At 42.3% G+C, this 24,477-nt stretch overlaps 1 protein-coding gene across 1 annotated transcript in view; it reads right to left on the bottom strand.

Moving 5' to 3' along the window:
• Nucleotides 1-18,099, bottom strand: part of MYO10 (myosin X) — a 302,652-nt gene extending 284,553 nt beyond the window's left edge. The window contains exon 1 of the mRNA XM_089674827.1: nucleotides 17,861-18,099. Within this exon, the coding sequence (XP_089530953.1) occupies nucleotides 17,861-17,881 (21 nt within the window). The 5' untranslated portion in view covers nucleotides 17,882-18,099. The remainder of the gene's footprint in view (nucleotides 1-17,860) is intronic.
• Nucleotides 18,100-24,477: the final 6,378 nt, after the last annotated feature.

Raw genomic sequence — 24,477 nt, 5'->3', positions numbered from 1 at the left:
TAGCACAGTAGGGTACTTATGCTAAGTAATACCATAAGAAGGAATGCTTTACTTAAGCCCAATGCACATGGACCGAATATTGCCGGTTCAATAGAAACCGGCCAACATTCAGACCGTGTGTACGCCCACCTGTCTGAACGGCTGGCTTCTGTCAAACAGGTATGCTGGTAGCCAATGGCTGCAAGAGCTGGCCGGTGTGTTCTGGGGGGTCGGTCCCCCTGTTAGAACATAATAGCTCAGCGGGGAGATCACTGTACTGACACTGCATAGTTAGTACACTGAGCTCCTACCGAGTTCTTCAGTTATCTTTTTGTTCAGCCGCTTGGTTGAACAAAACAAAAACCGATGGTGCGTCCCACCTTTAGACACATAAACCAATTACTAAATAAGCAGAGGCCATTAACCTAATAACATTCATTTTCACTTTGCAATATGAATGCTAGTAAACAAGGTGAAGTTATATTCAGGCTGCATGCACACATGGCTTAAAATGCCTCTTTTACAAGTGTTTGGCATTTTCTTTAGCCTGTAAGTGCACCACTATGGTATCTTATGCGTCCATGCACACATAGGCATTTACAGGTGTATCAGAAGAGGAGAATTGAAAAAAACATAACCAGCACATTCAGGAAAGGTCATTTTGAGCAGAAAAAAAGCTTGATGCACTTAACAAATTTAGTGTTCAGTGTTTGTTCATTTCAATGGTAAACCTGTGTGCAATACGTAGCATTAGGCGTGTTTTGTAAGCAGATTTTTCCTGCCAGGAATAAAAGGCATCAAGAGGAGAAAATCTAATGCCTGAGGATTGCATGAGGCCTTAACTTCAATACCCAATGGTTCAAAGGAATAAGGTTTTTACCATAATACAGTCTCTGCACCAAGATAAAAAGCCTTCCATGATCAGCTCTCCCCAGTTCCCCCCATGAAATACTTACCTGGCTCCTTATTTGATCCAGTGCTATGCCCGGCTTCAGCAGCTCTGCTCTCTCTCCCTCTTTACACAGGACAAAGAGGAAGCAGCAAGAGCCAAGCTGTGCTGTGTGCGCCTATGGCACACACAGCTTGGCTCGGAAGCACGTCCAAATGAGTGGCCCCAAAGCACACAGCTTGCTATGGGGCACTTGGAGAAGAGAGGATAGCGCCGACAGGGGACCCCAGAAGAAGAGTTTCGGGGTCAGTTTGTGCAATACCATTGCATACAGCAGGTAAGAAAATTATGCTCATCATTTTAAGAAAAAATTGCCTTTACAACTGCTTTAAATACACTGCTCAAAAAATTAAAGGAACACTTTGAAAACACATCAGATCTCAATGGGGAAAAATATCATGCTGGATATCTATACTGATATGAACTGGGTAATGTGTTAGGAATGTAAGAATACTCCATTGTTTGATGGAAATTAAAATTATCAACCTACAGAGGGCTGAATTCAAAGACACGCCAAAAATCAAAGTGAAAAAATGATGCAGCAGGCTAGTCCATTTTGCTGAAATTTCATTGCAGCAACTCAGAATGGTACACAGTAGTTTGTATGGTCCCCAAGTGCTTGTATGCATACCTGACAACATCGGGGCATGCTCCTAATGAGACGATGGATGGTGTCCTGGGGTATTTCCTGCCAGATCTGGACCAGGGCATCATTGAGCTCCTGGACAGTCTGAGGTGAAATCTGGTGGCGTTGGATGGACTGAAACATGATATTCCAGAGGTGCTAAATTGTATTTAGGTCAGGCGAGTATGGGGATCATTCAATGGTATCAATTACTTCATCCTCCAGGAACTGCCTGCATACTCTCACCACATGAGGCCGGGCATTGTCGTGTACCAGGAGGAACCCAGGACTCACGGCATCAGCGTAGGATCTTACAATGGGTCCAAGGATTTCATCTCAATACCTAATGGTAGTCAGGGTGCCACTGTCTAGCCTGTGGATGTCTGTGCGTCCCTCCATGGATATGCCTCCCCAGACCATAACTGACCCACCACCAAAATGGTCATACTGAATGATGTTAACGGGCAGCATATTTTTCTCCACAGCTCAGGGTGAACCTGCTCTCATCTGTGAAAAGCACAGGGCACCAGTGGCGGACCTTACAATTCTGGTGGTCAATGGCAAATGCCAATCAAGCTCTATGGTGCCGGGCAGTGAGCACAGGGCCCACTAGAGGATGTCGGGACCTCAGGCCACCCTCATGAAGTCTGTTTCTGATTGTTTGGTCAGAGACATTCAAATCAGTGGCCTGCTGGAGGTCATTTTGTAGGACTCTGGTAGTGCTCATCCTGTTCCTCCTTGCACAAAGGAGCAGATACCGGTCCAGCTGATGGGTTAGGGACCTTCTATGGCCATGTCCAGCTCTCCCAGAGTAACTGTCTGTCTCCTGGAATCTCCTCAATGCTCTTGAGACTGCACTGGGAGACACAGCAAACCTTCTGGCTGTGGCACGTATTGATGTGCCATCCTGGAGGAGTTGGACTGCCTGTGCAACCTCTGTAGGGTCAAGATATCGCCTCATGCTACCAGTAGTGAAACTGACCCTAGCCAAATGAAAAACTAGTGAAAAATAGTCAGAAAAGATGAGTAGGGAAAAAAATGTCAGTGGCCTCCACCTGTAAAACCATTCCTGTTTTGGGGGTCGTCTTATTGTTGCCCATCTAGTGCACCTGTTGTTAATTTCATTAACACCAAAGCAGCTGAAACTGATTAACAACCCCCTCTGCTACTTAACTAACCAGATCAATATCCCAGGAGTTTAATTGACTTTTTGCTATACTCTGATTAAAAAGTGTTCCTTTAATTTTTTTGAGCAGTATATATTCACTAAGTTCTTTCTGCAATGTGAACACCCACTTTTCAAAGTTTACTTTGCTAGGTGAAAAGCCTCTTCTCCTTTAACAAATCCATCCAAACATGTTCTAAAAAAAAACAACTAAATTTAAACATCTATTGTCTACGGGCACTCTAAGGGTAGCCATGCACTTCTCAGATTAACGCCGATTGGTCTGTCCATTGTGCCTGTTGGCCAAAGAGCATGTACAGTTTCCAGAGGAAATGTTTCAGTTTGTTGTAAAACCTGTGAGAAAGGGTCGATCCTCCCCATTAGTCACAATTAAATGTTTAAGTGTATGTAATATTCTGCTTTTTTGGCTGAGCTGCACACGGGGTCACATTATATTGTGGTGGGTTTGAGCATAAGCAGCTACCTCTTATTCTTGGTGAGACATCTGCCCATCTATGACCTTAAATATTAATAAAAAACTTCAATAGAATGTTCCCTTGTTTTACTCACAAAGAGAGACGTGTAGAGCGTATGCTGTTTTCAAAACAGCATGTCTCAGTTACAAAGCGCATAGCAAGTCATAAAACACTGAGTTTGAGTTTCTAGGATTTCCCTTTTTTCCTGGCTGAGGTTAAAAAGTAGTAGTCAGCAGATTGTACTGACTGTTAGTGACATCACAAGTCATGTTTAAAAAAAAGCAAGTGCTAACAAGTGGAACAAGTCAGAAAGCTGCAGCCGGATCCTGAAGCTTTATTGCCTTAACGTACTATGCCGGGTTAATCATTAGCAGAGCTTTCAAGTTAACTTGTTAAATAAGGGATATAAAGTGTTTCTTCCAGCAGTAATGTTTCTTCTATTTTAAAGGGGCTTTTTGATCTTGAAAAGCCATACACAACAGATTAAAAACAAGAAAGGTAGTTCAACAAACGAATATATACAAACAAGGAGGACATCTCTCACCTGTGCCTCCATACTCAGCCAACAATAGGCAGGTGATCAGTATAAAAGACGTGCTAAATGGATCAGTATAGTCATAGAATGAGAATAGTCTATAATAAACAGAAAACATGGTTCACTTATGTCATGGTATGAGGGAACGTACAACAAACCGTGTCTATCGCTACACTGATGTTTTATTGAACTTAAAAAAACAAATCTTACACAGTGTCTGTCACTGAGCTTAAATTAGTCATGTAATCATGCCACACTATTTTTTAACAACCTCTATTATCCAAAACCACTTACACAGCAGTAGTCATTGATACAAGAATACAATAGTATTGAAACTGTTGCAAACTTTGTATGCTCTTGTGACAAGGACATTTTCATACAGACTCAATAGAGACAATCATGATGGTCATAATGTTGTATATCTGCAATTACAAACCGAGGCATCCCAGCATACCAAAGTGCTATGTATTATCATTTTATTGTTTTCATTATTACATAAGACATAAAACATTTTACTCTTCCATCAGTGGAATGTATTTACAATGTTGTGTTCTTATATAATCATTATACCTTTATACAATGAATTGTAAGCTACAATATACATCAGAGGTCTCCAAACTGTGGCCTGAGGGCAGGATGCAGACTTTTGCTAGCCTTTATTTGGCCCTTGGGGCACTTCTTCTCCCAATGATATGAGGCACTATTCCTCCCACTGACACCAACAATGGGGCAACATTCCTTCAACTGACACTAATGATGGAGCACTATTCCTCTGACTACTATCAATGATGGGACACTATATCTTCCACTGACACCAACAATGGAGCACTATTTCTTCCACTGATACCAATGATGGGACACTATTCCCTCCACTGACACCAACAATGGAGCACTATTTCTTCCACTGATACCAATGATGGGACACTATTCCTTCCACTGACACCAACAATGGAGCACTATTTCTTCCACTGATACCAATGATGGGACACTATTCCTTCCACTGACACCAACAACGGAGCACTATTTCTTCCACTGACACCAACAATGGAGCACTATTTCTTCCACTGATACCAATGATGGGACACTATTCCTTCCACTGACACCAACAATGGAGCACTATTTCTTCCACTGATACCAATGATGGGACACTATTCCTTCCACTGACACAAACAATGGAGCGCTATTTCTTCCACTGATACCAATGATGGGACACTATTTCTTCCACTGATACCAATGATGGGACACTATTTCTTCCACTGATACCAACAATGGAGCACTATTTCTTCCACTGATACCAGTGATGGGACACTATTCCTTCCACTGACACCAACAATGGAGCACTATTTCTTCCACTGATACCAGTGATGGGACACTATTCCTTCCACTGACACCAACAATGGAGCACTATTTCTTCCACTGATACCAATGATGGGACACTATTCCTTCCACTGACACCAATGATGGGACACTATTCCTTCCACTGACACCAACAATGGAGCGCTATTTCTTCCACTGATAACAATGATGGGACACTATTTCTTCCACTGATACCAATGATGGGACACTATTCCTTCCACTGACACCAACAATGGAGCACTATTTCTTCCACTGATACCATTGATAGGACACTATTCCTTCCACTGACACCAACAATGGAGCACTATTTCTTCCACTGATACCAATGATGGGGTACTATTTCTTCCACTGATACCAATGATGGGGTACTATGTCTTCTACTGATACCAATGATAGAGTACTACTCCTCCTCCTACTGACCACCAACTGTGAGGCCATGTTTATTCTCACTGATGCTGGACCTGGGACATTTTCTACCCAACTGGCCACAATCCAGCTAGCCTAAAGTCTGAAGAGGATAGTAAACTGGCCTTTTGTTTGCAAAGTGTGGCAACCCCAGAAGGACATAATATCATTAACCTGCCTCCACTCTGGTTTTTGCAAAACTGATCACCAGCAGATCCTTTGAAAAGAAAGTACACCAGGTAAATATGCTGCCATTGTCTGGTAAGTTGGAGCTGGGGGGGGGGGGGGAGGCAACAGGTTAGTTCTGGTTATGATTTTTGCCTACTTCATAAATTAAACAAAGTGCAGAAAAAATGTATGTCTGCCTGATCAGCTTAGGTTTAATTATACCTAAGCAAATTTAGCATTATGGCAGCAAATCTTTAAAGTGATGCTGTGTGCTCTAGTGATGTCAAAGTTGCCAATGTTGGTTTATGTCAATGGAAATTGACAAAACAACAAGTGATACAGGCAGAATGGGTGACTGTCACCTTATGTGTATATTGGTAGTGACAGCGTCAACTAAGACTAAATTTGGCACTACACGCCGAACCAAATGAGAAAAATCCATAGATCTAAGTGTGGATGGACTTATCTTCTGCAGTTGGTCATTGTATTCTGACAGTTGGTATCCATGGCTGTCAGAATACCCTAACAATGACTGCAGTTGACCTGCTGCAGTCACTGTTCGGCAGACGTTTTTCCACCTGCGTCCTTCAAATTGTCAGTTGTGTGGGATGGTGTTGGCAGGGCTGCCAATGGATCGATTTTCAGCTTATTCATAATAATCGGATGAAATTTGGTTTGTGTGTGGCCAGCTTGAGCAGAGTAGCCCAACCTTCCTTCTTTACAGGCACAGCAATAAAACCCCACAGAGTTTCTAACCCTTCCACACCTTGTCCCAGAACTGAAAGCAAGGTTTCTGCTTAACTTGTATATTGCCATACGTGCTAGATGAGATGCTTTAAATAACAAAATACACAACTACCCAGAAATGCACTTTGTATTACACACATAAAAACATAACATGAAAAGCAAGCCTTTCTACATGCAACAATTTTATAGAAACATAAAATAACATAAAAATGTAGGTTTTACTAATTTTAATTCTGACAATGTTGCAAAAAAAATTCTGGACATTACATCTTTTGAAGTCTGTGCAATCGCTGAAGCAAAATCATGTATTCCTTTAATATTCATTTATGTAAGTACCTAGGTATGTAAAACTTTTCAGTCATTATTAAATATATAACCACAGTGACGGACTTCTGTCTGAATTTGCAGACATAACCAAGTACAAAGTGTTTTGGAAACAAATTAGGCTTCATGCAGGCTGCCAAGCTGTCCAGCTCATTTCTTGTTATATTGTCCTTGGATCCTATCAGCCAATACTTCTTACTGGTTTCTGGAGAAGGACTACGTTTCAAGAGCATGGGTGGGATTTTGGATCTAGAGCTGGATATTCATACAAGTAAAGTAAAATCAAACCAGGACCTTAGGATATGAGTGAGAATCAAAGGCTAACTAATAGATGCCATATGACAACATTTTAGCCAACACAGAAAGACATATGCTTTCAGCAACCATAATGTACAGATGTGTACAGTCCACTACCTGCATGCTTTGGGTTGTGTTTTGCCTGCCTTTCAAATGTTCCCCTGGCAGAAGATTGAGATTGGAGGCATCAAAAAATGAGGACTGGCCTGTGGCATTTGAGGGAGACTAGCTATCAGAGGCAACAATCAGGGCATGATGCAGTGCATAGAAATGCAAAACATTCACTGAACACTTGTGTGTTTGAACCATTTGGCTCAATGAACCCTTTCATCAGACAAGTCACAGTGCCTTCAGCACCCAATGCAATTACATGCATTTAAAAGTCCTCACTTTTAACACCTGGAAGTGCAAGATTTGGAAAAATAGTGGTATTCATCATTGTTTCACCCTTCACCATACTTTTGAAATTCTGTAACATCCTGTCTTGTAGTTTTAGCATGCCAATGACATGATATGAATTTCATGTAAATGTGGCTTTTATTGTAACTGAAAGCAGGGTTTTATCTTCACTGTAGACATTACAAGGTATTAGAAACAGAATAAAACAACCCATTCAACACAGCTTGAGAGAACACATCACATGGCTTGTGTCAATGATACAGTTCAGTTTTGTATTAACATGCTGTCTGAGTGCTGACCTTGAAGTTCTTGAAGTTTCACATTGCTAGTTTCCAAATAAGATTTTTGGTAACACATTTCTCAGTAAGGACTCATGTACACTGCAGCTGATAAACTGACCTTCAGGAACTGTTCAGCGTTTTTATCAGCAGCCTCTGAACTCTCCCTAATGTTTTCCTAGGTGTCCATGTACAGTCGTTTACAGGGAGTTGAGTTTACAGTCGTTTTTTTGAACGCACCAAACTTGCGTTCAGGAGTAGATTTTACAGGCGTTTCAAGCACCAAATGCTTGTAAATGCGTGTAAACGCTTGTAAAGACGGTTAACTGCATTTATAAACATTTGCGCTTAGAAGCGTTTTTTAATTGTTCCATGTCCAGATGCCATCCAGAGCCTTTTTTATCATCAGAAATGCATGCAAAGCGTTTTCCATGTACTCAAATCGACCCGGTACACCAGCGCAGTCAGTTGCAGGTTTTTCGTGAAGGAAAAAATGGTAGAAAGTGCTGCATTATGCTCATGATGGGATCCATAGTGAATACAACCAGAAAAGACAGGTCATCTCAGCACATACTGCTCTCTCTGCTTCTGCTCTCTCTATTTCTCTCAAAATGTCTGAAATAGTTAATTTTTTACTGTTTTTCAGTGCATTATGGGATTTGGGAAGGTCTCCTGAGACTATCTTTTAAAAAAGCTTTTAAATGCAAATGCTCATAAACGCGCATAAATGCAGTATGCAAACGTGGCTAAACTGACGTTTTTTAACCTATGTTTTCCAGCAGTCAGTTTCCATCGTTCAGAAGAGTTTTCCAAATGCCCCGTGTACATGAGCCCTAATAGTGAGCATTTAAAGTGGTATTAAACCCCAAAAAAAACATATATTATATTGCAGCTTACCAATTCTTAGATGTGGTGGCTGTATTCGTTTTCTTTTTTAGGCTTTCTGTCTTCTGTTTTTAGTTGCTAATCCAGACAGTAACTCTACTGCACAAACTCTCCAGTAGAATGTACCAGTTAACATACAGCAGATGAGACAAACCACTTAATACTGGCAGGGGTGATTAAAATCCCCCCCCCCACCCTTCTGTGCTCAGTCCTCCAAAGACGTGTCTCATTGATACAGGAGGTGTGTTACTGGCCAGATCACCAGGTGAAAAAAGAGAGGGAAAAGTCAAACAAAAGAAAACTAATGCAGCCACCACATCCAATGACTGGTAAGTGGCAATATATTATATATTCGGTGCTGGGTTTAATGCCTCTTTAAGATGATTGCAAGTGCTGCTTATGGTAGTCAACCTATAATTTTGCCCATCTACCCCCCTGCTATGCTTGGATTGCCAGCATCACTTACTAATACTGGTCTATGTATAGTGACCCCAGGGGAGTGTGAACCAATACAGAGGTGTCATAATATAGTCACCTTGTTACAGCTGGATGGCATCTGTAGCAAATATGAGTTCTACTCCTAACCTAAATAATTCCGGATGCTATTATTCTGAATGGATTCTTTCATTAAAAAACATACACCATCCAATTATGGAAAGCAGTGCTACAATCTGTAACACTTCTAATGAGCACAGCAAAAATAGGGTGACCATTTTGGCTGAACTACATTGGCAATTTGCAAGTATTTGAGTTTTTGCAACCGTACAACATACATTGTAATTAACAGTATCCATGGAAGACCCTATTCTCATTTCTGTTGATTATAAGGGGGGGGGGCGTGTTGGTGGGCAGCAAAAAGGTGGCTCGACTGCGCATATTTGCTTCCCCCCAACCACAAGTCTAATGAGGTCTTAATGAGACCCTGTCATGTAATACAATGTTTTCTGGAAAGCAAATACCTAATAAGAAGAGGCTAAATACTCTCCTACCAGCTGTGCTGCTCAGTTTCAAAGAACTGATCCCTGGAAGTTTGCTGGGAAAACGACACTTCCAGGAGTGTCAATCTCTGTGGTCCTTGAAACTCTCACTGGTTCCTCCCCCTGATCTCACATCACAGTAGGATACAGCAGTGACATGAGATAAGAGGGTGGAACCAGTTTTGGAGCTCTGGAACACTAAGGAGATCAGCACTCCAGAACGTGTTGGTTTCTCAGCAGTATTCAAGAGACCAGTGTTCAGAAACAGAACAGCACTGAGCCATGCTGGGGACAGGAAAGGTAAGTATTCAGCCTTTTTTCACAGGTATGTGCTTTCTAGAAAGCATTTTAGTACATAGCAGGTTTGCTTTAAACTATTTTATTAGAATCCCTGATATGAATCATAAGACTAGCTTTGGAGCCAAATATCCAGACAAGTTAGGTTTCCCCATGTCAGTGTATGACCAAATGTATTACGGCCAGTTCACACATCTGTGCTGCTCATTAGTGCAAAGCACATCAGTGCTCATTTAAAGGTAACAAATGGCAATGCACAGTAATGCGTCTTTTACAAAAATGGGGTGGGTGCAGTTTTGCTGTGATTATATAAGTGTTGGCAGGACATTTCAAATTATTATTATTATACAGTATTTATATAGCGCCAAAAAGTTTGCTCAGCGCTGTACATTATAGTGGGAGACAGTACAGTAACAATACAATACACAAGGGGTTCGAGGGCCCTGCCCTTCAAATGACCAGGCTGCCTAATGCAACTCCCATTACAGTGCATTGTAGATTCCTGTCTGGTGAAAATGTAAGCAGAACTGTAATTGAGGGAAAATCTCTCAAAAATGTAAATCTGAACTCCGGGCAAGTATGAAAAATATAAACGACACAAATTAATACAGTTCTGCAATCATTACTACATCATGAGATGCATATTTTGAATGCAAACATGTAAGTACCCCAGTTTGACATGGTGTCAGTCTGTGCACTCCCTTTACAGCAGAGCTTAAAGAGGGATGGGAGAAGCAACACAATGAGACAGTCAGGTGTGCTGCAGTGCAAGAAGCACAGGAAGAAATGCAAAATGACAGAGAGATAAGCTAATTCGTGTGAAATTTCCCTTTTTCCTGGCCAAACAGAGTGGGGATGAGACCTGTAAAGCCCCTTGTGCGTTTTGTAAAATCGAATATCGTGTATTTAATGCGATTTTGGTGCATTTTCAAGTTGCATGACTCCAAGCACGAGCCTATGGAACACAGACTCGTGACTGAAAAAGTACATTAAAAAATTTAACCGCAATGCGTTTTTATGCATTTCTCTTTGATTCCAGAGGTGTGTTTTTGGTGGGATTTGGAAATAGGGCACCAAAGACGCAGCATGCAGGACTTTTAAAAATGCACCACACTTGCATTGCACTAATGTGCAGAGTTCCATATGATTTAAAGGAAAATATTGTTACTGCGTTTTCTGTTCACTTTAAGATGCACTAAAGGGTAGCAAAACAGCATCAATGTGAAAGGGCCCCTAAGAGTAAGTGAAGCTGCTAGATAATTTTAACTATAACCACAGCACAAAAATTTATAAAATTATGCATAATAATAATAAAAAATTGTCAGCGAAAAAAAGTATATATAAATTACATCAGTGAAACAAATATAAATATATGTGAAAATATGAAAATATGAAAAAAGTCTATTGTCCCAAATCATATTTGTTTCATATTTTCACATATATTTATATTTGTTTCACTGATGTAATTTATATATAATTTTTTTCGCTGACAATTTATTATTATTATGCAGAATTTTATACATTTTTGTGCTGTGGTTATAGTTAAAAGTATCTAGCAGGGGATTTAACCTGGTTATAGTTAAAATTATGTATTGATGTTTTTTATCTATGAACAGCACACTAATTAATTATTTGGTTGGGTTCAGGCACGGGTTTATTTCACACTACAGTGGCTAAGGGCAGCACAGTGGCTAAATGGTTAGCACTTCCGCCTGACAGTACTACGGTCGCTGGTTCAAATCCCAGCCATGGCACCTCCTGCCTGGAGTTTACATGTTCTCCCTGTTCCTGCGTGGGTTTCCTCTGGGTACTCTGGTTTCCTCCCACACTCCAAATACATGCTGGTAGGTTAATTGGATTCTGTCTAAATTGGCCCTTGTATATGAATGTGGGTTAGGGACCTTAGATTGTATGCCCCATGAGGGTTAGGGACTGATGTGAATGTATAATATATATGTAAAGCCTTGCATAAATTGACAGTGCTATATAAGTACCTGAAATAAATAAATACTCCTGCTTAGTAAGGCTGTGCTGTGGGGCAGAGCTGTGTAAAGCTCAGGGCTGGATGGACAGAAATACAAAAAGACATTTGGCAGGTAGAACAGCTCTCATGTATGTATTTAATGCTGGTGCTTGAAACTCAGTGTTAAAGTGTATCAAAACAAACTTTGTCAGCATTGTATTGCAGTCTAGGTCCCATCTCAGGTGGTTCACTCCCTCCACTTGTCCTGGTGTCCGTTGTCACCAGCAAGAAAGCATAGGAAAAGGCAAAATTTTCAGTTGTTACCAGAAAAAGAATAGAGGGGAAATCTTTCAATGGTGACACTTGTTTCAGTGACAACTGTCTGAGAGACGATTTCCCTCACTTTGAAGAGTTTGTTGTGTCTATAGGACGGGACTTGAAGGGAGATCCCCTAATGGGACAAAAATAGCAAAAGTAAAAAAAAAATGGCAGGGGTTTTAACCATTTCCTGCTCTATCAAAAATGAAAAAAAAAAAAGTTTGGCTTCAGATGCACTGCAATGCGTGAGATCACGCAAAGATATAAAGGCAATAACATCCATGTAATCCTTTTTTCTCCCAAGTAGTTTGCCAGATATACGTCTCATCTTTCGGTGTGAGTCGGACTGCATGCTCAACTTCAGCCATCAAGGTACCCCTCACAGGAAACCCAAACTAAAGGAAATACCAGACCTCTGTGAGAAGTCAGGCACTCTGCCATCTCCTTGTTTCAAGCATGGCTTCTTTGTTTTGTTGTATATAGAATTGGCCACTAACAAAACATGAGGATAAAGCCATAAAAAACAAAATACACAGTCACACGCTATGCTGTATTCCTGCACATATGTGCAACCTAAAGGAAAAGCCCTACAAAGGATTGAAGAAAAGTGCAAGCAGCACTGCCACAGATCCCAAACCATGTGGAATATTACAGGACAGATATAAATGACATGGGAGGGTAATGGTCCACTTTATATATCCGTCCAGATCACATCCCTGCTACTTCAGGCAAAAACAGGAAAGTCAAAGGAGACAGGAACTGACAATTTTTTTTAGGAGGCTTCCAAGAATTCAGGAAAAGTTGAGATCTATTAAAAGTTTTTCATCCTGTGTGTTATTATACATCTCAACCAAACACAGCATCTTCCCCTAGTCCAGGCATTCATTACAGGGAAAGCTAGGGTTCCTGCAGAAGTTACTAGGGGTTCCATGCATGGCTGATTGACCTCCAATCAATCTAAGAGAAGTCATTTTCCCTCTGACCCCTGATGAATTGGTTTTAGCCAGGGTTCTTGAGACTTGGAAATTATTCCATGAATTCCACTAGGCAGCAACGGTTGAGAAAGGCTGCCCCGATCTATTTGGGAGGGACAGAATCCAAAAATGCAAAGATAGGAATTCACCTAGCGGTCCTGTCAGACGAGTGGCCCAATCAGATCTGCCTGTCAGTTTTTAAGTGGATCTGAAGGAAAGCTCAATGTTAGCCTATCGGCAGGTGGATGTTAGCAGACGTGCATCCGTTTTCATCCAACTACTCCAAGCCAGTCTAGGTCTAGAAAAAAAATGGAAAGGTCTCTTTCACAAGTGTGTTATGATCAGGTTTGTCTGTCAGTTTTTCAGGCGGATCTGATCAGAACCATCATGTAAGTGTATAGGCAGATGGATGTAAACAAATGTGTTTTGTTTACATACAACTACTTTTGACTCCATCCAGGTCTGGAAAAAAAAATAGAAAAAGTCTGTGCACTTTTCCAGATCTAAACATGACGGTTCAGAGGCAGTCCATAGATCCAACATGAGTCCAGAAACCTCCAGTTTGTAAATGCATAAAGACCTGAGATGACCTCTGTCCCATTCTCCTCCAAATCAGCAGGGATTTGTTCACAGATCCCCTGCCAATTCGACCAAACGATGCCGAGTGAAAGAGGCCAAAGGGTTTGCATACGCTTCAAGTTTTTTTGTCCTGAAGGTGAAAGATCAAAGAGAAAAGGATGTAAACGGACATACATCTGTTTACATCCACCTGCCCATAGACCAAATAGTTCAGTGAGGGAAAAACTGAATGGACATGGATGTCTCAAAAGTCTGTACCCTGTATCCCTGTATCCCTGTTTATTGGAACAAACGCCACATCTCTGAAAGGACCCAAAATCATTGGTCAGAACATTTTTTTCTTACCACCATTGAGTTGACTAATTCAATTGAATAGTCTTTAAAATTTCATCCAGACCTGCTATTTCAATGGAATTCCAAACACATTCAAACAGGTTTCATTACAGAGTGATTTTTCCCAAACGAAAACCACATTTGCAGAATTTTGTATACTCCAGAAAAATATTCTATCCTGCTCCTTTGAATCTTCTCATCACTACAGCTGAAACTGAACACTGATTTGACCCCACTAAACATTGACAAATTAAACAAACGTTCCGAAAATTAGAATTGTAGACTTAAAGTGTTGCTAAACCCTGAACCTATTCAGGTCTCTCACAGTACACAGAACATGCAAATGCAATTATTTTAGTAAATATAAACTGCTAAATACCTTTTCTCATCAGCTGTATATAGCAGTCTTGTGACTTCTATCAGTGTGCATCTGAGCATTGGTTAAAGCTTGTAGGAGAAGTTTCTCCTCTGACTTTCCTATGAGGCTTCATAACCCCTGATCCTCTGTCTGGACAGTGCTGATTCACCCTTGTTCCGATCACATGCACCCTCCCAAAGAATAAAAAAAAAAACAAAACTCTCTAGCAATACACACCAAACTGAGCATGTGCAGAGTGCCCTCAAGGGCTCTGTATTATCAGTAGATAGATTGGGGACTGTGGAAGAAGGGGGGGATCAGAGAAGACAGGATCAAACAGCCTTGTTTACACAATGAGGACGAATAACCCCTTAGGTTCCACAGTGGGTATAACAAACATGCTTTACTGCATATACAGACTGATTTAACTGATGTGGGTTTAGTAACATTTTAAATTCTTCTGGTGTATGGCTTAAAGTGTATGTAAACTAAAACAACAAATGTCTCTTATTTGCTTCCTTCTGGTCTATTAAATATACAATTGAAAGTGTTTTATTATATCTGCTCAACAAAAGCTCAAAAGAGGAAAAAAAAAAATATATATATATATATACCACTAGGTGACACAGTGATTACTGCCAGTGGCTATAATAGTCGCACATGTCGTACAATAATCGAATTGGGTACAATCAGCCTGCCCATAGATGGTTTGAATCGCGGCTGGTCTCTGGTGAGTCAATTGTCCAGGGTGGAAAATTACTGATCATTTTTGCATCACCTGAAGTCGCTCTTGATATGTTTTATCCCCCAGACCTTTCACTATTTTTGTTACCCGATTCTGGACACGTTCCATCTTATCAATATCTTTTTGTAAGTGAGGTCTCCAGACCTGGACACAGTATTCTAAATGAGGTCTAAATAAAGATCTATATAGAGGAATCAGGACTTCCTTCCTCCTGCTGGTGACCCCTCTAGTGATGCTTCCTAGAATTCTATTCACTTTCCCCACCGCCTGGCCACACTGTTTGCTCTTTTTGCAATCATTTGAAATAAGTACCCCCAAGTCCTTTTCCTCTGAAGTGCTGGCCAGCACTGTACCCCCAATGTTGTACTCTCTCAATGGATTATTTTTCCCTAGGTGCATTATTTTACATTTAAGCTACTTTCACACTGATCTGCTGCAAAAACTCATAGGCGCTTTTACTGTGCTTTTGCCGCGCTTTTATAGCGTTTTTAAAGAACATGTTCCTTAAAAACCGCACCAAAAACGCCTCTCAGAGGTGTTTCTGAGGCGCTTTTCAGGTGTTTTGCATTGATTTCAATGGGAAGAGGTGTTTTTGGGACTTTTTTTTTTAACTCCCCAAACATGCCCCAAAGTTGCTGCAAGCAGGAGTTTTTACATTGCACCGCAAGAGCAACGCCTCAGTGTGAAAACATACACAGATATCCATTCACATACACAGAGAAGCATTTTTCTTGAGCTTTTCAGGAGATTTATTTAATGCAAAAGCGCTTCAAAAACTCCTCAGTGTGAAAGCAGCCTTAGAAACATTGAATTTCAATTTCCACTTTTTTAACCAACCTTCCAGCAATGCCAAATCATGTTTCATGTTACAGACACCTCCAGGGATATCAACCTTGTTACACACCTTTGTGTCACTAGCAAAAAGACATACCCTTACCCAACCCCAAAGATATACCTTACCCAATTCCAAAGATATACCTTACCCAACCCCAAAAGACATACCTTACCCAACCCAAAAGATATACCTTACCCAACCCCAAAGACATACAGTATCTTACCCTGTTAACCCCGAAAGTGAAAGAAAATGCCAAATTTTGGGTTGTCACCAGTACAGTAATGGAGGAGAAATCTTCCAATGGTGACAACCAAGTATTTCCTCTCCCCTGGTATAGGACAGGAACTTACCCAAAGATATACCTTAACCAACCCCAAAGACATACCTTACCCAATTCCAAAGATATACCTTACCCAACCCCAAAGACATACCTTACCCAACCCCAAAGATATACCTTACCCAATTCCAAAGATATACCTTAACCAACCCCAAAGACATACCTTACCCAACACCAAAGACATACCTTACCCAATTCCAAAGATATACCTTAACCAACCCCAAAGACATACCTTACCCAACCCCAAAGATATACCTTACCCAATTCCAAAGATATACCTTAACCAACCCCAAAGACATACCTTACCCAACCCCAAAGACATACCTTACCCAATTCCAAAGATATACCTTAACCAACCCCAAAGACATACCTTACCCAACCCCAAAGATATACCTTACCCAATTCCAAAGGTATACCTTAACCAACCCCAAAGACATACCTTACCCAACACCAAAGATATACCTTACCCAATTCCAAAGACATACCTTACCCAACACCAAAGACATACCTTACCCAACCGCAAAGACATACCTCACCCAATTCAAAAGACATACCTCACCCAATTCCAAAGATATACCTTTCCCAATTCCAAAGACATACTTTACCCAACCCCAAAGATATACCTTACCCAACCCCAAAGATATACCTTACCCTTTTATCCCCGAGAGTGAAAGAAAATGCAAAATTTTGGGTTGTCACCAAACAGTAATGGAGGAGAAATCTTCCAATGGAGACACCAATTCTGGTGACAACCAAAGATTTCCTCTCCCCTGGTATAGGACAGGAACTTAAAGAAAACCAGACACAGAGGGCATATTATTATTATTACACAGGATTTATATAGTGCCAACAGTTTGCGCAGCGCTTTAGAAGGAATCCTCCCTTTGGCTGGCCATACATTAGTCCCCGGCCACACTGAATGTGAATTGGCACGCAATTCGACTTGCAAATCACATGCCAAGTTGCACACTATTGTCTGTAATTACAGCGGTCATATCGGTGCGGTTCTGACTTGGTGGAAGACGCACTGATTTCTAAAGGAGAACATGCACTACTTTTTGTGCGATTTGCATAGACATCAATGTCAGACGTCTTGCAAATCGCACCTGAAATCGGCACATCCCCCGACAGTGAAGTCCCACAGTTTCAAAATCGGGTTTGATGTGACTGGGGTGTTATACAATTTTCATCTTCAATTTCCTTTACATTTACCTTCCAATATGCAGTGCAAGGGCCTGCCTGATTGGATACAAATTGGGAGTGTTTAGGTTTTTGGTTTTGGTGAATGTACAGGAACTTGTGTAATGTGTGGCCAGCCTTAGTTCTGCCTGTAGTAAGCCCCATAGGTGTGCACAGGAGGAGGATGGCCCCTTCATTCAGACACCACTATGTGATAACACACCATTGTATTCATCAATAAAGTCACAAGACATCAAAGAGATCTCCTCGTTTGGTTGCAGTTTCAATAAACAAACAATGAAGTGAGGCAGAAGAGAAGAGAGGAGAGCACAGCAGAGCAGAGCAGAACAGAAGGCAGCAGAGCAGAGCAGTCTCACCTCAGTGAAGAAGTTATCCATTGTTTGTCCCAGGCTGTGGAAGTCTAGACTAAGATTGGATGTACTATGCCAGTCAGTCCATTGCTCTCCTCCTGGGAGATGGAAGGCACCTTCATCAGCAGTCCTTGTCCTAGGTAGGAGTGCAGCACATGCTTGCTCCGCTGGTGCAGTGTCCGGAGCCCGGTGCCCCGTGTGTGCAGTGCGGAGTGCGGAGTTCCTCGCTCGTCCTGTACTCTTCTCGGGAGGGAGGGAAGCCTGCCCCCTCTGTCCCTCCCCTATCATTACAATCAGCCTTCTTCTCTGCACACGTCCTCGGAGCGCACTGCTCAGCCCTCCTGTCATAGGTGAGCTTGTCCTGTGCTCTGTGATTGTTGTCTCAATGGGCCGCATTGACGGGGCAGACATGAGGACACGAACAACTGGACGGGAGGACAGAGTGCATGGGGGAGGGGAGGGGGGAGGAACAGCTGGAAGGGGCTCTGCAGGGCAGACCTGTCTGTCATCAGTGTGAGCCTTCCTACAATGGGGCTCTGCATTCCGACTACTACCAATACTACAGCTACTACATGGGAGAGCACATGTCCATACAGTAACCAATCCGGCCACTCTCACCCCGACCTTCCTGCCCCGGCCAGGTTTCACATTTCACTGCTGTCCCACTTTGAATGACAATTGAGCGGTCATGCAACTCTGTACACATTATATCATTTTTTTTTAGACAGATGGCGTTTTCTTTTGGTGGTATTTAATCATCACTGGATTTTGTAAATTTTTGAGCAAATGAAAAAAGATCAAGAATTTTGAAAAAAAAGTTTTTCTTAGTTTCTGTTTCGCAAAGTAATTGTTTTCTCCTTCACTGTTGTGCGCTTCTGAGGCTACACTGATGGGCACTGATGAGGCTGCTCTGATATGTGGCACTGATGAGCACTGGAAGGGCGGCACTGATGGGCACTGATGAGGCTACACTGATATGCTTCACTGATGGGCACTGATAGGTGGCACTAATGGGCACTGATGAGGCTGCTCTGATATGTGGCACTGATGAGCACTGGAAGGGCGGCACTGATGGGCACTGATAGGCTGCACTGGTGGGCACTGATGAGGCTACACTGATATGCTTCACTGATGGGCACTGATAGGCAGCACTAATGGGCACTGATGAGGCTGCTCTGATATGTGGCACTGATGGGCACTGGAAGGGTGGCACTGGTGGGCACTGATAATGCTTCACTGATATGCGACACTAATGGGCACCAATGAGAAGGCACTGATGAGGCTGCTCTGATATGTGGCACTGATGGGCACTGATAGGCTGCACTGGTGGGCACTGATGAGGCTACACTGATATGCTTCACTGATGGGCACTGATAGGCGGCACTAATGGGCACTGATGAGGCTGCTCTGATATGTGGCACTGATGGGCACTGGAAGGGTGGCACTAATGGGCACTGATAATGCTTCACTGATATGCAGCACTAATGGGCACCGATGAGGCTGCTCTGATATGTGGCACTGATGGACACTGATAGGCTGCACTGGTGGGCACTGATGAGGCTACACTGATATGCTTCACTGACGGGCACTGATAGGCAGCCCTAATAGGCATTGATGAGAAGGCACTTATGAGGCTGCTCTGATATGTGGCACTGATGGGCACTGGAAGGCCGGCACTGATGGACACTGATAGGCTGCCCTGGTGGGCACTGATGAGGCTGCACTGATAGAATGGCACTGATGAGGCTGCACTGATGTGCTTCACTGATGGGAACTAATAGGCAGCACTAATGGGCACTGATGAGGCTGCTCTGATATGTGGCACTAATGGGTGCTGAAAGGGCGGTACTGATGCGCACTGACAGGCTGCACTGATGAGTCTGCACTGATGGAACGACACTGATAAGGTGGCACTAATGGGCACTGATGAGGAGGTACTGATGATTCTGCTCTGATATGAGCACTGGAAGGGCGGCACTGACGAGGCAGCACTAATGGGCACTGATAAGGCTGCACTGATATGCGGCACTGAGGGGCACAGATAGGTGGCACTGAGGAGGCATTAATAGGCAGCACTGATGAGCACTGATAGCCAGCACTGTTAATCAGGGCACTGAATTGTGAATTGCCAACAGTGTGCGTGGAAAGGATTGTCAATAACAGGCAAGTCTGTTTACAATGTGATCAGCTGTGATTGGACACAGCTGATCACATGGTAAAGGGCCACTGTGATTGGACACAGCGATCACAGTGTACGCCAGGTGCATGCCCTGGGGGGTGCATGGTTCTGGCAGGATATCTATAGGCCCTGGGGCTGGTCCTGAGCGGCATCCGCTCCCCCTGATCTCATCCTAGGCACTGGAAAAGGCTAAGGACGCAGCTCCCTTCATTCCCGTGCTGGAGGGGGTGATTTATCTTGCTTATCTGGCTTCAGAGTGGCGCCATTAAGCTTCATATAGGAACAGCAAATGATGGCCACACTAGAGGACTCCTCTTGACTCTCTACAATGATTCACTTGAGTGAATTTAGCTTTTTGATGACTTAAACAGGATTCTCCCAATTTTCTAAACAAAGGGCCAGTGTTCTGCATTTCAAACTTGAGGGTTGGGAGTAAAACAGGTCCCAATGTCAGTGGGAGTAAATAATGCCCCATCTTTGGTGTCAGTGGGAGGTATGTTGCCCCATTGTTGGTGTCTTTTGGAGGAATAGTGCCCCATCGTTGGTGTCAATGGGAGGAATAGTGCCCCATCATTGGTTTCATTGGAAGGAATAGTGCCCCATCATTGGTGTCATTGGAAGGAGTAGTGCCCCATCATTGGTTTCATTGGAAGTAATAGTGCCCCATCATTGGTGTCAGTGGGAGGAATAGTGCCCCATCATTGGTATCAGTGGGAGGAACGGTGCCCCATCATTGGTTTCATTGGAAGGAATAGTGCCCCATCATTGGTGTCAGTGGGATGAATAGTGTCTCATCATTGGTATCAGTGGGAGGAATAGTGCCCCATCATTGGTATCAGTGGGAGGAATAGTGCCCCTACATTGGTATCAGTGGGAGTAGTAGTACCCCATCATTGCGGGACTGCGGCAGGCATTCTGACACTGAGCGGGAACTGACTAACTGCCACTGACATCCCAATGACACTAATATAGTGATCAGTGCTAATAAAAAGCACTGACACTGTACTAATGACACTGATCAGGAAGGGGTTAACATCTGGGGCAATCAAAGGGTTAACAGTGTGCTGTTTTACATATTGTGCTGTGTGTGTTTTACTAGGGAGACATGCCGCTGTGTATGTCTATGCTGTGCAGAGAAATACACAGCAGCATGTTACTGTTGGCAGGAGAGAGACCTGTGTTGTTTACACACAGGTCTCTCCGCTGTCAGTGTTACTCGTCGGTTGCTGGCGGGGAATCTCCGGCCAGGACCTGGTGATCGATATCTGTAGCCACCAATGGCGCCCTACTTGGAAATGGAAATCACATATATATATACACATGATTTTGCACAGCCCTGCCGTCCTGTAGCAGTACTTCTGAGGGGAAGCGGTTAAGCAAAACAAATATATGTGCCCAGCATTAGCCCTATGTGGCCATGCATGCATAAGCATTTACAGGTATATAAGAAGAGGATCATTTAGAGGCTGAATAAGAACCCATCACTTGTGTGTTCAGAAGGAGAACAGTTGAGTAAAAAAAACCACTTGATGCGCCTAAACGCCTGTAAATGTGCCTGATCATCGCAAGAAAACAGAGTGGAAAAAGCCTAGAAAAGAAAGCTAGAACATCACCATGTCTAATGATTGGTATGCTGCAATATGTTACATTTCATACATGAGACTTTTACAAGACCTTGACCAACGACAATGTAGTGATCACGTCAATGCTTTCTCAACAGAACTTGTATTTTATATTTTTTGATGTATTGTACTGCATATTTGTAACCTGTTAAACATGACTCAGTTAAGTCCTCTGGGCATTTCTTTTTCCATTTGCAATACATTACATTTCTGGTCTTGAGTTTATTATCTTTAACCACTTTCTGCCCAGCCTATAGTAAAATGACAGCTCGGCGAGACTCTTGTCGCTCCGGTAGGAAGTCATATGACGTCCTTCCCGGATTGCACCTTGCGCGTGCCCGCAGGGCTGCGCTGTGGCGAGATCTGCCACCGGCTGTGTACCTTGGACACGGCCGATGACAGATCTGTGCACCAGCCCCATTGCCAGTACCATGGGACCTGCTGTGACCAATCACAGCAGATCACATGCCAGTTGTAAACAATGGATGGCTTCTTTTCATGCCATCCATTGTATACAAGTGCGTCTAGCTGTGAATGGTCACAGCGATCACATACACAGGCTGGGCCAATCACAGCCCATCTGTGTCATGTGATTAGCCATAGCCAATCACAGCTAATCACAACAAAAAAACCTGCATGAATTGACTTCATTCAGTTAAATGTTTGATTATAGCAAATAAATTATTTACTATAGGCAATCAAATTGTATGAAAAAAAATAATTAAAAAAAAAAAGAAAGAAAATACTGATCACTTCCCCAAAGTAATACAATGTTACTATGGTAACATTATTCTACTTTGGTCATAGTGCAATATGAAAAAAAATCTTAAAAAAGGAGAAAAAAAATTAATAAACAAAATACAAAAATAATTAAAAAATAAAACAAATTTGAAAAAAAATAAAAAAAATTTTTCATACTGTCACCAGTGTCCCTGATTATCACCACACCAGTTATATGATGACGCTGTACTGCTCTGGTGACAGTATGCAAAAACAAATTGTGAAAATTATTTTTTTTAATCTCTTCATTTTCTGAAAAATTATGACAAAAAAATGGCATCTTAGAAAAACTCACCATCTTATGAAATACATCGGACTGTCTGCTTTGCAAAAAGGGGTAATTTGGGGGATATCTGTACTGTTCTGACATTTTTGGGTCTCAAGAAATTAGACTGGCTGTCAGTACTTCAGGATTGATCAATTTTCAGATATGTCCCATAGTTTGTGAACTCTATAACTTTCCTACAGACTAAATAATAAATATTGATTTGGGTTATTTTCACCAAAGAAATGTAGCAGAATACATCTTGGCCTAAATTTAAGAAGAACAATTATTTATTTGCAAAGTTTTATAACAGAAACCGGCACCACCGGTGGGACCACTGTAAGAGTCTTGGAGGCCATCTTGTCAGAAATTACCTGCAGTCAACAAGGGGTAATAGGCATTGTGGTTGACTAAGGCTGGCCATACATTATACAATTATCTTCCAATTTTCTGCCCAATTTCCTTTAGATTTACCTTCAACTGTGTAGTGCAAGGGCCTGACTAATTGGATACAACTGAAAGTGTTGTTTAGGTTTGTCCTCCTATTATATGGTTTTTGGTAAATCTAAACCAAAAATCTCCAGATAATTGTATAATGTATGGCCAGCCTTACTAAAGGCAAATAGGCTGTGCACTGCAAGTGCACTTGGAAGTGCACTAAGGGCTCGTTCACACTTCGCTGTTTTACCAACACTTGCCAAACGCCCCTATAGCGTTTGGCAAGCGTTGGTCCGGCAAACGCTCCGCAAACGCCGCATGCGTGGTTTAGCAGCGGTTGCTAGGCGTTTGCCGAGCGTTAATAACGCCCCACAAATGCCTATAATGCAGTTTGAGTGGTGTTACCGCTCCGCAAACGCCCCGCAACCGCAACGCAAACGCCGGCCGGGCATTTGCAGAGCGGCACCATAGACGAGAAAAGGAGGCTTCAAAGCCCCCTGACTCGACCAGAGGCGTCCGTTTTGCCACGACGCGACGCAAACGCTCCCGTTAGAACAGCGCCATGTGCTGTAATGTGCAGAATTGGCAGAGGCGTTTGGGAAACGGTAAAAACGCTTCCCAAACGCCTCTCTGCCGCCTGCACACAACGCTAGTGTGAACGTAGCCTAAAAGTGCAGTTGTTCTAGGTGACGGCAACATGCTAGGAAAATAAAAAAAACTGCATTTTTGCTTGCACATGATTGGATGAAAGAAATGAGCAGTGCTTTGCCTCATTTAAGAGCTTCAACTCGGATATACTGTAAAGCATCTGCACTTGCAGCACACAGTATATATACCTTTAGTAAATCAACCCAATTCCCTAAACTGTGCATGCTTGCTTATGTCTTTATAAGCCAAGAGGAATATACAGTAGTGCAAGATTTATCTGAAAGTAATTTAAAATTGGTAAATGGGCAACACCAAATTCCACCAGCAGACTGACTTGCAGCAGTTCTGATAGTCGTGGTTCCAAGACCTAAAGCTGGGCACACATGGATCGATATTTGGCTGGAAGTCCTGCTGTCAGAATATAGTGAAAGAGCAGGGAGGATTTCCCCATCCCCTCTCCTCATCTGTGATATGGGGAAATCTGTTACATTTTTTTATTCAACCGCCTGAAGTTCCTGATGTTAAAACCTCTAGAGGCATCCATGACACTTATATTGGAAAATACTAAATAATTACAAAGTAACACATATAAGATATAAAGCAATGCAAGATAAACATACTGGAAAACTTTGTACAATAACATTTAATTCTCTTTAGGTTCAAACATTCCTTAAAACCAAAAGAGCTGAGC

This window comes from Staurois parvus, unplaced genomic scaffold, assembly GCF_062004578.1.
Source record: "Staurois parvus isolate SC_StPar_1 unplaced genomic scaffold, SC_StPar_1.0 ptg000153l, whole genome shotgun sequence".
Lineage (NCBI taxonomy): Eukaryota > Metazoa > Chordata > Amphibia > Anura > Ranidae > Staurois > Staurois parvus.
Note: the sequence above shows the minus strand (reverse complement) of the source record. Positions and strands in the feature narration are given on the sequence as shown.